This window comes from Acipenser ruthenus, chromosome 28 (assembly GCF_902713425.1).
Source record: "Acipenser ruthenus chromosome 28, fAciRut3.2 maternal haplotype, whole genome shotgun sequence".
Classification (NCBI taxonomy): Eukaryota; Metazoa; Chordata; class Actinopteri; order Acipenseriformes; family Acipenseridae; genus Acipenser; species Acipenser ruthenus.
The window spans coordinates 7,834,026-7,847,855 of record NC_081216.1 but is presented as its reverse complement, the minus strand read 5'-3'; the positions used below and the strand labels follow the sequence as shown (position 1 = coordinate 7,847,855).

The 13,830-nt window shown below is 38.0% G+C and overlaps 1 protein-coding gene across 2 annotated transcripts in view; it reads left to right on the top strand.

Annotated features, from left to right (window-relative positions):
- Positions 1-1,252: 1,252 nt before the first annotated feature.
- Positions 1,253-13,830, top strand: part of LOC117434883 (band 3 anion transport protein-like) — a 33,351-nt gene continuing 20,773 nt past the window's right edge. Inside the window, exons 1-6 of one of the 2 annotated variants that reach the window (XM_034057563.3) lie at positions 1,253-1,368; positions 4,192-4,292; positions 4,517-4,575; positions 4,842-4,942; positions 9,534-9,592; positions 11,213-11,393. In XM_034057563.3, coding sequence (XP_033913454.2) covers positions 4,278-4,292; positions 4,517-4,575; positions 4,842-4,942; positions 9,534-9,592; positions 11,213-11,393 — 415 coding nt within the window. In that variant the 5' untranslated portion in view covers positions 1,253-1,368; positions 4,192-4,277. Of the gene's footprint in view, positions 1,369-4,191; positions 4,293-4,516; positions 4,576-4,841; positions 4,943-9,530; positions 9,593-11,212; positions 11,394-13,830 lie in introns of both variants that reach the window. The other variant, XM_034057562.3, reaches the window with a different exon arrangement.

Here is a 13,830-nt window from a genome sequence, read left to right as displayed (position 1 = left end):
TCCAAGTGAAAAAATATTCTAGAAATTTGCAGAAAATGAATAAAAAATAAAAACTGAAATAGCTTGGTTGGATAAGTGTCCTCCCCCCTTGTAATAGCAATCCTAAATTAGCTCAGGTGTAACCAATTGCCTTCAAAACCACACACCAAGTTAAGTGGCCTCCACCTGTGCTAAATTGTAGTGATTCACATGATTTCAGGATAAATTCAGCAGTTCCTGTAGGTTCCCTCTGCTGGGTAGTGCATTTCAAAGCAAAGACTCAACCATGAGCACCAAAGCGCTTTCCAGTATTAACTCAGGGGGGTGGAGACCCACCTTCATTGGCCCACCAATCAAGGCCCATGGTTTCTTCAATCCCAGCCTCATTCTCACATGAAAATTAATGGTCATGTAGGCTCAAAATTCCTGGGTTCAGATACCACACACATTCAACAACAAACACTAACCCTTATTGAACATTTATAATGTAATACATTTAAATATAAAACATAAAGATAATACTGTGATTGATGTTGTTGATGGACTAACTGTGCACATTTATACTGTAGAATATGGGTGTGAATGAAAATAAGTACCGGTATCAAATAAATAATGTATTTGCATCAAATAAATCACCAAAATAACCCCTGTTTACATGTGAGGGGTTCTCACCCCAACACTGGCATTCCGTCCTGGGCCCCTCTCAAGCAGAAACTCACACTGTGCTGCATGGGGTTGGGATGTAAACTCCCCTAAGGGCCACCGAACTCGCATTTTGGAGACTCCTCGCTCAGACACACGATAACAGATGCAGGAGGGGTCTCGGCTTGTAATAATCATGACGAACACACCAACAGGATCTATTTGTTTTTAAGACAGACCAGCGCAAATAGAAAAATAAGTTCCAAAATGTCAGAAAACCCCCCCGTGTGAGACCCCTTTCATAAGGAGGGAATCCCCAGATAGTAAGCAGGGTGACGTCAAAGACAAGCATGTCTATCAAGATAAGATTCCTCTGAAATATTTGATCCAAAATGCTGAAACAAATACTGTGAAGCAGCAACAGTTTTAAAATTCTTCAAAGTTTCAGCTCAGAAAGGTCTGGCTCAAGTCCAAGGTGGTGGGTGGAGGAGGGCAGTTCTTGTGGGATAGCCCCCTTGCTTCAAGATGTCCAGCACAGATAACCTTGTTTTCATTTAAAGAATGGTTAATCTTGCCTGAAGCACCAGCCAGGGTGATGGAGGGGCAAGATTAAAGGGGTGAGCGTGACTCAGAGCTTTAGGTAAGGAACAGTTAATTCCCATCCTCGTTTAGGACTCCAGTATGCTGCACCCAGTCTGTACATTGAGAGGATTGTCCTTCTACCAGCATCACAAGAAACACTTCTAGGTAAGAAAGCCATGATTTTGCTTATTACATTGCAGAAAAGATGTGTAATGAATCCTAGTCTTGTCTAGAACTTCATAGTTTTGGCTTGTTCCACTACTACTGCTAGGATTGCCTGTCCGGTTCTTTAAGATTTTATTTTAGTTCTGTACAGCTCTTCAAGTTGCTGCTGAATTCATTTGAAGAGTTGGGATTCATTGTGTTTCGTTGCTCTTCAGTTATGGAGACTTCGCCCCAACCTTAATAGAGTTTCTGTTTCAACAAACAGAGAGGTTTTGTAAAGGATTGTCTGCATCAAGCATAATGAGGCATATTTTGGTTACTCTTTAGTTTCAGGGCCTGTTACTCTGATTTTATACATGCAACTTGCAATAATATATGTTATAACATACCTATAAAATGTTATAGCAAAAAGTGTAATGTAATACAGTGTTATTATCTCTAATCATAATCTAATCATAATAGCAGCATGTATATTATCACTTATAATGGATACCTCAACTGAAGTGTTACCCATATTATAGGGTCTAAATTGACTTTCTTTTTTCTTTCTTTCTTCATTCATATTTTCTTTCTTACATTCTTTTATTCATATTTTCTTACTTTCTTTCATTCATATTTTGCAGAATATCTTTCCTCTTTGATTGTTTGTTACTGTTTTCCTCTGTTGAAACACGTTTTCTTTAGAATGTATTGCTTTCAAAATGGTTTAATAATCAGTTGAAATTCAAATCTAAAGCTTTACTGCTACGCTAGCTGTGTCACCCGGTCCAATTTAATATCATATTCAGCACATGGGCAGGGGACGGGCGGGTGCTGGGCTGGGGGCGGGGTCTGATAAGAGCTTGAGATGCTAAACAGAATATGGAACTTTGTGTAAATGTTTTTTTATTGACTTCATTGTGTACATCAAATCAAAATCAGGACTCCACATGATTTCCATTAAAGGAGAGTAGATGTTAAAACTTCATGCTGATTTAAACATCTGTTTTATTGAATTCAATATTTTTTTTTATAATGTAATGGTGTACAGTTTTTCCCAGCTAAAATGTCAAGAACCCACTCTGTAAAACAAATATGCCTTTGGGATTATGCCTGATCTGTGGTTCTATTGTGAATTTACTGCTCAGAAATGTCTTCATAAAATCAGGGGTGGTTTTTATTTTTAATATGGGGCTATGGGAGTCCCCAAACCCCTCATTCAATTACAAACCCCACAGTTACACTGATTAAATTATTCTTTATGAATATCTTATTTAATTATTATTTCATAAAATCATTCTATATATATCTATAAAGTCCTAATAAAGTATATACCTTCAAACACAAGACTTGAAGTCTTTTTATTACGTTTCTTTCGGTATTCGTTTAGAGTTCAGTAAAGTAAGTGACTTCGCTTTGGTATTTATAGAAGATCGTTAGTCGGTGATCTTTGTTTAATTTGGGTAAAAAAAGATGGGCCTGCCTTACCTCCCCATTTATGGTGACATTTAATCTAAAAGAGACTCAAGCGGACAAATGATTCAGCCAGTGTCTTCTTCACAAACGTTTCAGCCAGTGTCTTCTTCAGGATCTGACTTAGTTTCCTGAAAGTTTTAACACAGAATTCTGATTGAGCGTTTGTAAGTAATAGAAAATGAATGTAAGTTTGATCCTTTTTCTGCTGCTGTGGAAGGTGAGGGGTGTGGGTTCTTCTGCAGGTCAGTTTTAATGTTTCATGCTGAACAACTGGGAAACAATGCAGCTCAAAAAGCACAGATGCATTTTTTTAATCGAAAGTTTGTCTACTAGATTTTCTTTTGTTTTTGATTTTTTACGTACAAATTATATTTTTTCATCACCATATATAAAGTAATTTTTATGCAATTTCATGCAAAAAAATGATGGATTGATATTGATTTTTTTTTTTAGATTGTTCCAATAAAGTATATTTAGATTATATAAAGTACAATTTTATTGTCCCTTGATATGTGTAATGGTCATTTATGTCTGGTTCAGCACATGCAGATTTTTTGCATGTTTAATTTAGTAACCAGTATATTTTTGGACTGTCTTTAAACAACACTGAGCAAGGTTCATTTTTAACGATGCCAGTATAAAAAGGACCACTAGGGTGTGCACCAGTAATTTCTTCCCGTCTGAAACAGTGAGTTATTTAACAGATCTGCAATGGAACATAATTACTGGTGCACAACCCCTGTGCACACCTAGTGGTCATTTTTATAGTGACCTTATCACACCCTACTCGTGCTTGCTTTTTCTGGGAACTGTATAACAGAATACATGAGTACAGAAACAGTAATGAAATATGATTAGGATAATATACATATATACAGTGCATATATGTATAATGCAAATTCAGAGGGTTTAAAAAAAACTCCAAAATATATATATGTTTTGCTGTCCTCTTACCTTTTATGGGGAGCTGCTTGTGAGTTCTGGTGGGCAGGTTGTTTTAGACACACGTAACACATAGCTATCCAGGCACTTTACTGATCTAGCTCGTGTGGAGAAAGAGAATCTGGCAACCTGAGCTACAGCTGCCCCAGAACTCTGCTCAAAACACCTCAATACAGAATATATATCAAAAGGTGAATAGCAAAACAGCATTTCTAATTAACCAATCAGAAACATCCTCAAGTTGAATGCTAAGAGACTGATGAGGTCTACTGCTAGAATCCTCCTCTATCGTCGTCTGCCTGAGTCATACCTGCTTGTTTCCTATCATTAAAGATGTTTAGTTCCTTTTAGTACCAATGGGGGCTAACATTGCACTTCCTTATAATGGGATCCAAGGAGTCTAACGCCAGGACTGTCCCTCCTCAGGTTATGCAGCTGGGAAGCTGACAACATTGTGAAAGAGAGGCAAACCCAGGATAGTCTACATACCCAGGGAAATCAGGGAAGGACACATGGCGTCACCTTGGGTAGGTTCTCCGCTTGATGTTAAAAGTGTACCAAAACCTTTATTTTTCAAAGAGTAATGAGCTTTAAATGACATTGTCTTTGTGATATGACTGCGCCCTTGTTTACAATCATAGTGTGTGAGTGAGTGTGTGTGTGTGTGTGTGTGTGACTGTACCTCGCTGAACTCATTGGAAATGCATCTATAACAACTGGACCCAAATGTAAGCAGTGTCTCTCTCCCTAGAGCCAGGATGACTCTTTCGAAGAGGAGGACTCCCATATCACCAGAATGGATCCGAAAGAGTGAGTGTCTATCTGGGTTTTACTCCAGCTTGTTCAGTTTAGTGACACACTGGAAATGAAAATCCTTGTAGCGATGTGACTCAGAGTGCTATTTCGATACATGGCACCCGGTAACACTTTACATTAAGTGTCTCTGATTGCTGTGTACCACGCTTTTGCTACACGTTCACTGTGTCGTGTTTGCCATGCTTTCTCTGCTTGGCCCCTGGTTTAGGGCGGCTGGTTTCTCGGAGGGGGGTTACTGGTGTCTGTGTTTCTGCCCGCAGGGTGCAGCCTGGTGGCTCTGGAGCCTACGACCTGGAGAAGAGTAGACAGATGGAGGGCGATCCAGAAGGGCACTTCCACAAAATCCCGCTGGACACAGAAAGTAAGTGTTGTTTCTTTAGTTAGTGAGACCCAAATGGAAACGACCAACAGGACTACAAGTGGGACACAATCATGAAGTGGAACGAAATTTATTGGATATTTCAAACTTTTTTAACAAATAAAAAACTGAAAAATTGGGCGTGCAAAATTATTCAGCCCCTTTACTTTCAGTGCAGCAAACTCTCTCCAGAAGTTCAGTGAGGATCTCTGAATGATCCAATGTTGACCTAAATGACTAATGATGATAAATAGAATCCACCTGTGTGTAATCAAGTCTCCGTATAAATGCACCTGCACTGTGATAGTCTCAGAGGTCCGTTTAAAGCGCAGAGAGCATCATGAAGAACAAGGAACACACCAGGCAGGTCCGAGATACTGTTGTGGAGAAGTTTAAAGCCGGATTTGGATACAAAAAGATTTCCCAAGCTTTAAACATCCCAAGGAGCACTGTGCAAGCGATAATATTGAAATGGAAGGAGTATCAGACCACTGCAAATCTACCAAGACCTGGCCGTCCCTCTAAACTTTCAGCTCATACAAGGAGAAGACTGATCAGAGATGCAGCCAAGAGGCCCATGATCACTCTGGATGAACTGCAGAGATCTACAGCTGAGGTGGGAGACTCTGTCCATAGCACAACAATCAGTCGTATACTGCACAAATCTGGCCTTTATGGAAGAGTGGCAAGAAGAAAGCCATTTCTTAAAGATATCCATAAAAAGTGTCGTTTACAGTTTGCCACAAGCCACCTGGGAGACACACCAAACATGTGGAAGAAGGTGCTCTGGTCAGATGAAACTAAAATCGAACTTTTTGGCAACAATGCAAAACGTTATGTTTGGCGTAAAAGCAACACAGCTCATCACCCTGAACACACCATCCCCACTGTCAAACATGGTGGTGGCAGCATCATGGTTTGGGCCTGCTTTTCTTCAGCAGGGACAGGGAAGATGGTTAAAATTGATGGGAAGATGGATGGAGCCAAATACAGGACCATTCTGGAAGAAAACCTGATGGAGTCTGCAAAAGACCTGAGACTGGGACGGAGATTTGTCTTCCAACAAGACAATGATCCAAAACATAAAGCAAAATCTACAATGGAATGGTTCACAAATAAACATATCCAGGTGTTAGAATGGCCAAGTCAAAGTCCAGACCTGAATCCAATCGAGAATCTGTGGAAAGAACTGAAAACTGCTGTTCACAAATGCTCTCCATCCAACCTCACTGAGCTCGAGCTGTTTTGCAAGGAGGAATGGGCAAAAATTTCAGTCTCTCGATGTGCAAAACTGATAGAGACATACCCCAAGTGACTTACAGCTGTAATCGCAGCAAAAGGTGGCGCTACAAAGTATTAACTTAAGGGGGCTGAATAATTTTGCACGCCCAATTTTTCAGTTTTTTATTTGTTAAAAAAGTTTGAAATATCCAATAAATTTCGTTCCACTTCATGATTGTGTCCCACTTGTTGTTGATTCTTCACAAAAAATTACAGTTTCATATCTTTATGTTTGAAGCCTGAAATGTGGCAAAAGGTCGCAAAGTTCAAGGGGGCCGAATACTTTCGCAAGGCACTGTATAATTATGTGTTAAATACAGTATATAAAAATGACTCTTGAGTTTATTTAGCCTATATTTTATTTTAACTGTTGTAAAAATGTTTGGGAGTGTATAAAAGTGTTTAGTCCAGTCCTTAGTAAAAGGTGGGAATTTGATGTTAATGTTAAGAGACCTAGAATCATATTACTAATGTGTTTAAAAAACTGTTAATATGTTTATAAATGTATAGCATGCACATTGGCATGTTGTCTTTTTTTCAATTTATGTTATAGATATTCACTCTTTTTTTTTAATACACTGCCATATATATATATATATATATATATATATATATATATATATATATATATAATTGCTTAATACATTTTCAAAACGGCTTTCGCGAAATCGCTCTGAGAATTCTTTAACATGGTCTGATTGAATGTTCCGCAGTGTAACCGTGGAAGACTGCAAATTACTGTACATATTTTCTATGTTTTTTTTTTGTTTTTTTTTACTAAAATTACCAAATCTAGTATTGAAGCCGTACTTCTATAAATGAACAGAGATGACTCTGCAAGGTGTAACAGGTCATCACAACAGTTTGTGGACGCGGTTTAGTAGACTGGAGTTAGCACTAAACTTTTAGGAAATTGCAGATTGTGTACAGGTTCAATAGAAATTATATCCTTGGATTCTGTGAGTCATTCAAGTTTCCTTACAGCTTGAGACAAGTGTCTTTAGTGTGTTCCATCAGGATCGCGTGTCTCCTTTACTTTGATAGGTCAGCAGATAAGTGTTTAACAAGACGTTTAAGCAAATGACATGTAAGCATTAGCGTCGGAGGAGCCTGCCTAGCAATGGCGAGCTCTTTGGAAATATCTCAAATCTATTGTCTGAAAGCATGCAGCTACACAGCCACTGAATACCCTGAGAAAAATACAGTCTGTCCTGCCTGCAGACATTTAAGTCATAAAAACTGTCTATTATATTCACTGACACTAGCTGCATGGCGGTGCTAGAGGCTCTCAATACAGCATGACCTCAAGCAGTGTTAATAAATGCAGAAGGACTGGGGTGGCGATTTATTTATTCGTTTACCACTCTCAGACCACCTTGCTTATTAAATACTGTATCTGCCCCTGGATAGGCAATTGCTTCAAATACATGCAAAATGTAAGAACATTAGTGCAGTGGAACCCCAAATATTATCCATTTTGCTACCAATGTGGAAGGACTGAGTTTATTCAGTTCTAACTGCAGGGACTTGTACTACAGAGAATGCGAAATTGACTGGATAGACCTGTGGGAGGCGTACTCGCTGACACTTCCAATGCAAACTCACAAACTACTGTAGCAGTAGCAGTGTGGAGTAGTGGTTCGTGGGTTCAATCCCAGGTGGGGGACACTGCTGCTGTACCCTTGAGCAAGGTACTTTACCTAGATTGCTCCAGTAAAAACCCAACTGTATAAATGGGTAATTGTATGTAAAAAATAATGTGATATCTTGTAACAATTGTAAGTCGCCCTGGATAAGGGCGTCTGCTAATAAATAAATAAATAATAATAATAACATCCATTGTGTTGCCATTGCTGGTAATGGTTTCTTCAGGATCATACACTGGGATTCTGGGACCCCAATGGTATTTTAGAAATTAAAAGCATGGTTTTGGATACAAGAGCAAAGGCTGATCAAGGTTGTTTCAGCTCAAAGGACAATTTTAACAAGAATTGCTGCATATATCTATCGAGCAATCTGCAGGTCATTACCAAACCATCTTCATGCTTTAGATAGAGACTTTTCTACAGTCCAGATTAGCAAAACACCAAAATACATTGTAGGAAAACTAGAGAAGTCTCGGCTAAACTTTTTAAAAAGTGTCAGTAATTCAAATCTAATTACTAACTATTCCCTATTCAATCAATGCTTACTCATATTGGTGGTATTTATGTACTTATTCGTTCTTATGCATTGTTTGTGTAAGGGTCAAGCTTGTTCATATATAATTACATCTGAATTACAGACGCATGTTACAAAACATTACAGAAGACTATCTGAAACTGACAGCAAGGAATTCAGTATTAGTGTATAATACTAACAGGAGCACAATGGCAACTGGGTGTATTAAGTTTCGTTCGTATTTAAAAATGTTACACTTGTGAGTGTTTAGTAGTCTTGATGTGTTACATGTAGAATTTGGTAATTTTCTACAGAAAATATACTGTCGTATGTAAAATAACACATTACAGAAACACACATTACCGTTAATCTCTGTATTTGAAATGCACTGTGGGACATATGCAGAAGCAGGCTACCACTGAGGCAGAGCCAGTCAGACAGTGCTGAGGGACAGTTGGTTAATGTTCTGTAATTAGAGTTTGTTCCAATGGGGCCCTAAATCACAAGGTGACCTTTGACAAACAACACAAAAAAAACACCACACCATTTTACAAAAAATATGTTTTATACTATTTTATAGCTCTGAGGTTATCTAATCTAATTAAATCTAATATAACCTAATCTAATTTAATCAAATCGAATAGGGGTCATTATGTTCCCTACTTCATATATTACTACGGACTGGGCAATTTGCCTACAAGTTTTCCACAATGGAAAATACAGGTTAGCATGTGCCTTTGTATCAGTAAGAGCCAGCGCAATCTAGTGATTTCAGCCTTGAAAAGTAATCTGATTACTTGTTCATATTGCATTATTAAAAAGTAATACATTATTGTAATAACTTACCCCAAAACTAATCTGATTACAAGTAACTTGTTAGTGTAATCTGTTACTTTAACAAACTCGCTATTAACATCACAATGAAAATACAGAGGAGATAATGTCGCAAAAACTTGTGAATGGCATTATTAAGATCCATCATTAAAACAGTCTAAAAGGTATTTAAATTGTTCAGGTAGGATTGGTCCCATAAAGACTCTTTTAGGAATGGATATCTAGCCCTCCTATATAAAGAGAGTGTGAAGCCAGTGTGTGTGTGACTGCAGCTGAACCAGGAATCCATCCTAATGTATTCTTTGGTTTTTGCCAGCAGGTCTCAACCCTGGAGTCAGTAGGAAGCTGTTTACAAACCCAGGCAGAGGAAGCCACCAGGTACACAAGCAGCTTCACATGTCAAAAGCGCTTTTTATTTATTAACTGCTACCAACTTGCTTACTAACAGATTACCAAATGTTCCATTTTTGTATTGACCTAACTTGGCACAGCAAGTTCCAGCTGCAATTGTTTTTCTGAAAACAACTTCAATTGTTGCCCACATTCAATCAAATGGGTTGTATTTATTTTCTGTGCTTAAAAAAAAAACTTTTAAATGCAAAGAATGAAAGACAACCCTTTAAAAGTGGATTGTGTGCTACTGACACTTGTAAGGTCACTGTTATACCAACAAAGAAAGTGCAGGCTTATCAGCTGTTATAGGGGCTAGTGCTTACAGCCCAGACAGAAACTAGACAAACTGAGGATATAATGTTTATCACGCGAAACCACTGATAGCATTAAATAACCCCTGTTGGAGGGTGTGATAAAAATGCAACACATTACTTGAAGGACAATGGAAGAAGAGTCTTTGAGGTCTTGAAAGCCAAAACATCATATTCAAACGAATAAACAGTATCAGCTTTTCAAATCTTTTCACAGTAATATCATATTTATACATTAAACTGCAATATATTTCTAAAATAACCACATTGATAATAGTAAAAAAAAGTAATAAGAATATTTGATTAGAAACTGCAGAAGTTGATAACTCTTAGAATAAACAGATATCATGTGTTTGAAACAGGTGTTTCTTTCAAAACTGCACTTTTGAGACCAATAGATGTGCATGGTGGAGAAAATGTATGTATTCAGTTAGCTAGGATTACTTTAAACATTTCTGGAAATTGTTGGTCAATCCACTTGCCTTGCACCTTGTTGTGAGCTGTATTAGCCTGGAGTTAGCCAAGCGGTAATTAGCCTCACCTGACTCTAATCCCTTTCACACTTCCTAAATAATGCACGATCAACATGTGCTGATCACACTACATCAAGTTGAGAGTGAGCAAGGGTTTGAAGAGCAACTCAAAACATCACATCTTAGCTAATATACTGTCAATTATAATAACAGTGTCAATGGAAGTATATTAAAATGAAACGGTTCACGTCTTTAATTTGTTGAAAGTATAACCAAATAGGAACCAATTTTACCCGATTTGCACCTGCTCTTTAAAACCTGCTTCAACCTTTTTTTAACCTGAAAACCTTAACCCTAAAACCTGTAAGAAACTACAGTCAGTCAAGTAGACAAAGCCTTTAGGCATTGCCTTCATCAGTGGGAAATGACTGTCAACATGATATAGAGCCAGATTCTCAAATCGTCATTCCAACATTGTTTTACTGGAAGGAGAAAACACCAAATGCTATTCTAAAACCATTTTTTAAAACGTGTGCCGTTTTACCCTGCTTTTCCCACAGTTATACTATGCATTCCCATGGCTTACCTTGGTTTATGATGTTTATTAATATGCTTTACCATACCTTGCTGTTCTTCACAATGCTTACATATGTTTTATCATGCTTTTGCTATGCTTTATTATACTTTACTATGCTTTTACTATAGGAAACGTTTCTAAGGGACACCACAGATTTAAGCACTCCAGTGTTCGTAAGCACTCGACTCAGGGCTGGTTTTTAAAGACGGTGGTTTGGCTGCATCTTGCTGTTGCTGTATTCCAGTCGTACGTGGAGCTGAGTGAGCTGAAGATGGACACGAATCAGGAGCTGTTCTGGCAGGAGACGGCGCGCTGGGTCCGATTCGAGGAGGATTTCAACCAGGATGTGGAGCACTGGGGCAAGCCGCACATCTCCTACTTGACCCTCAAGAGCCTGCTGGAGCTGCGCAGGACCATGGGGAAGGGTGAGTCTCCAGACCTGCTGCTTCCAATCAAATCCTACCCACCGCTGCCCGGAGAAATCAAAGGACAAGAGTTTATAACCAGGGTGCACAGGTCTGGTCCTGGAGGTCTGGCAGCCTACGAGTTGCTGTCAAAAATGAAATATTTACTGTGAAAGTTGTTTAATAGAACTACTATAGGGTATACTTGGTCTGTTTACACATCATTATTTTCCCTGCATATCGATTCCTGTGTAATCCACATGTTCAATTTTGCATCAATTTTATAATGGTGATGTAATCCATGTTAAAAGGTGATATACTGGTGATATACTTAATATGAGTAAAACTGCACAAGTGGACCTACATAAAATTTGATACACATTGGAAACAATAGAAATGTGGTAACAGACCAAACACACCCTATGGTATTAAATCAAAGGTGAAACAACTTCCATAGTAAATCATTAATTATTGTCAATCACTTTGGCAAAATTCCCATCATGCAGACCCTTGTCCTTTCTAGCTATTAATGTCAATGGATATCTCACAATACATTCTTCATAGAAAACAATCATTTGATTCCTGGGTACAGCTCTTTCCTGTAGCATCGCTCTGGTTGTAGCATCGTTTCTATGGGAAAATCATGATGTAAACATGTCCTTCATGGATGATCCATTTTTTTTTCTGCTTCATTTTTCACCTAGAACAAACTTTCAAGATTTTAGTAACTAAGAGCAGATGACATTTATTGAAACTGATGTAACACGTCATATTGTCTGCAGACAGACTACGACTGATAAGGAGTTTCACCCACAGATTCTTTTGAAAGGCACACATTATAGTGTTCTTTCACACAGTGAAGGCAGCTGAGTTTCCAGTGATCAGGATCAGTCTCACACCAATCATGTCAAAGCCTTGGCTTTTGGTGTTTGAGCCGAGTTTCAATATAAAGAAATTATAATTGAATGGAAAAGCAAGAGTCTAGCATCATTTTCAATGATCAAGGACACCGACTGAATGAGTCAATTAAGAACGCTCAAAGCCAGGTAAAGACAGATTTATAGAAAAATAATAATAACTTAACAGTGGAGCAACAGAACCCAGAGCCCTCAGAATGAAACAGAAGCAATTCAAAAACTACTTACTCTTTCATTTAAATGTAAACATGGAATATGTGGGGGAAAATGGCGAAGTAGGGTGTGGTTTCAAAATGCTGACTCTGTAATAAACCTTTCTTGAAACCCCACTTTATACAGAACTAGAACCATTCCGGGTTTAATCAGGGCTTTAATCAGTTAATCAGAAGGGTCGTGCAACACTGGATTGTTTTAAAAGTAAAAAAAAAAGAACTTTACCTACGTTCAAATTAAAGTAAAGGCAGTTGAATATTTAAAAACTGATTCATTAAAGCTGATATTCTGTGGTTTTAGTATTTAATTTATTACATTTAAACTAAATCTTATTTTTGTATTATTATTTTTTATTCCCTAATAAAATATTAAATATAAAAAAAGGAAGCAGTAACTACATACCAATCACAGCTCATACTGACGTATCACATGGGGTTGGTTTCACAGACCTGATCAGCACAAATCCAGGACTGGCTAATGTTGCCTTCAGACTAGTGTTAATAAGGGGCTGTGAAACTAACCTGAATCGATGCTATTGTTTTATATATATATATATATATATATATATATATATATATATATATATATATATATATATACAGTGCCTTGCATAAGTATTCACCCCCCTTGGACTTTTCCACATTTTGTAGTGTTACAACCTGGAATTAAAATGGATTTAATAAGGATTTTTTTTGTCACTGATCTACATAAAATAGTCCCTAATGTCGAAGTGGGGAAAAAAAATCTACATATTTTTCAAAATGATTTACAAATAAAAAACTGAAAAGTCTTGATTGCTTAAGTATTCACCCCCTTTGCTGTGACACCCCTAAATAAGCTCTGATGCAACTAATTGCCTTCAGAAGTCACATAATTAGTTCAATGGAGTCCACCTGTGTGCAATTAAAGTGTCACATGATTTCAGATTAAATACACCTGTTTCTGGAAGGCCCCAGAGTTTGTTAGAGAGCATATCTAAACAAACAGCATCATGAAGACCAAGGAGCTATCAAAACAAGTCCGGGATAAAGTTCTGGAGAAGCACCAATCAGGGTTGGGTTATAAAAAAATATCCCAAACTTTGAACATCCCCTGGAGCACCGTTAAATCCATTATTAAAAAATGGAAAGAATATGGCACAACCACGACTCTGCCTAGAGAAGGCCGTCCACCAAAACTCAGTGACCAGGTAAGGAGGGAATTAGTCAGATAAGCAACCAAGAGGCCAATGGTAACTCTGAAGGAGCTGGAGAGATCCACAACTGAGATGTGAGAAACCGTCCATGGGACAACTATAACCAGGACGCTCCACAAAGCTGGGCTTTATG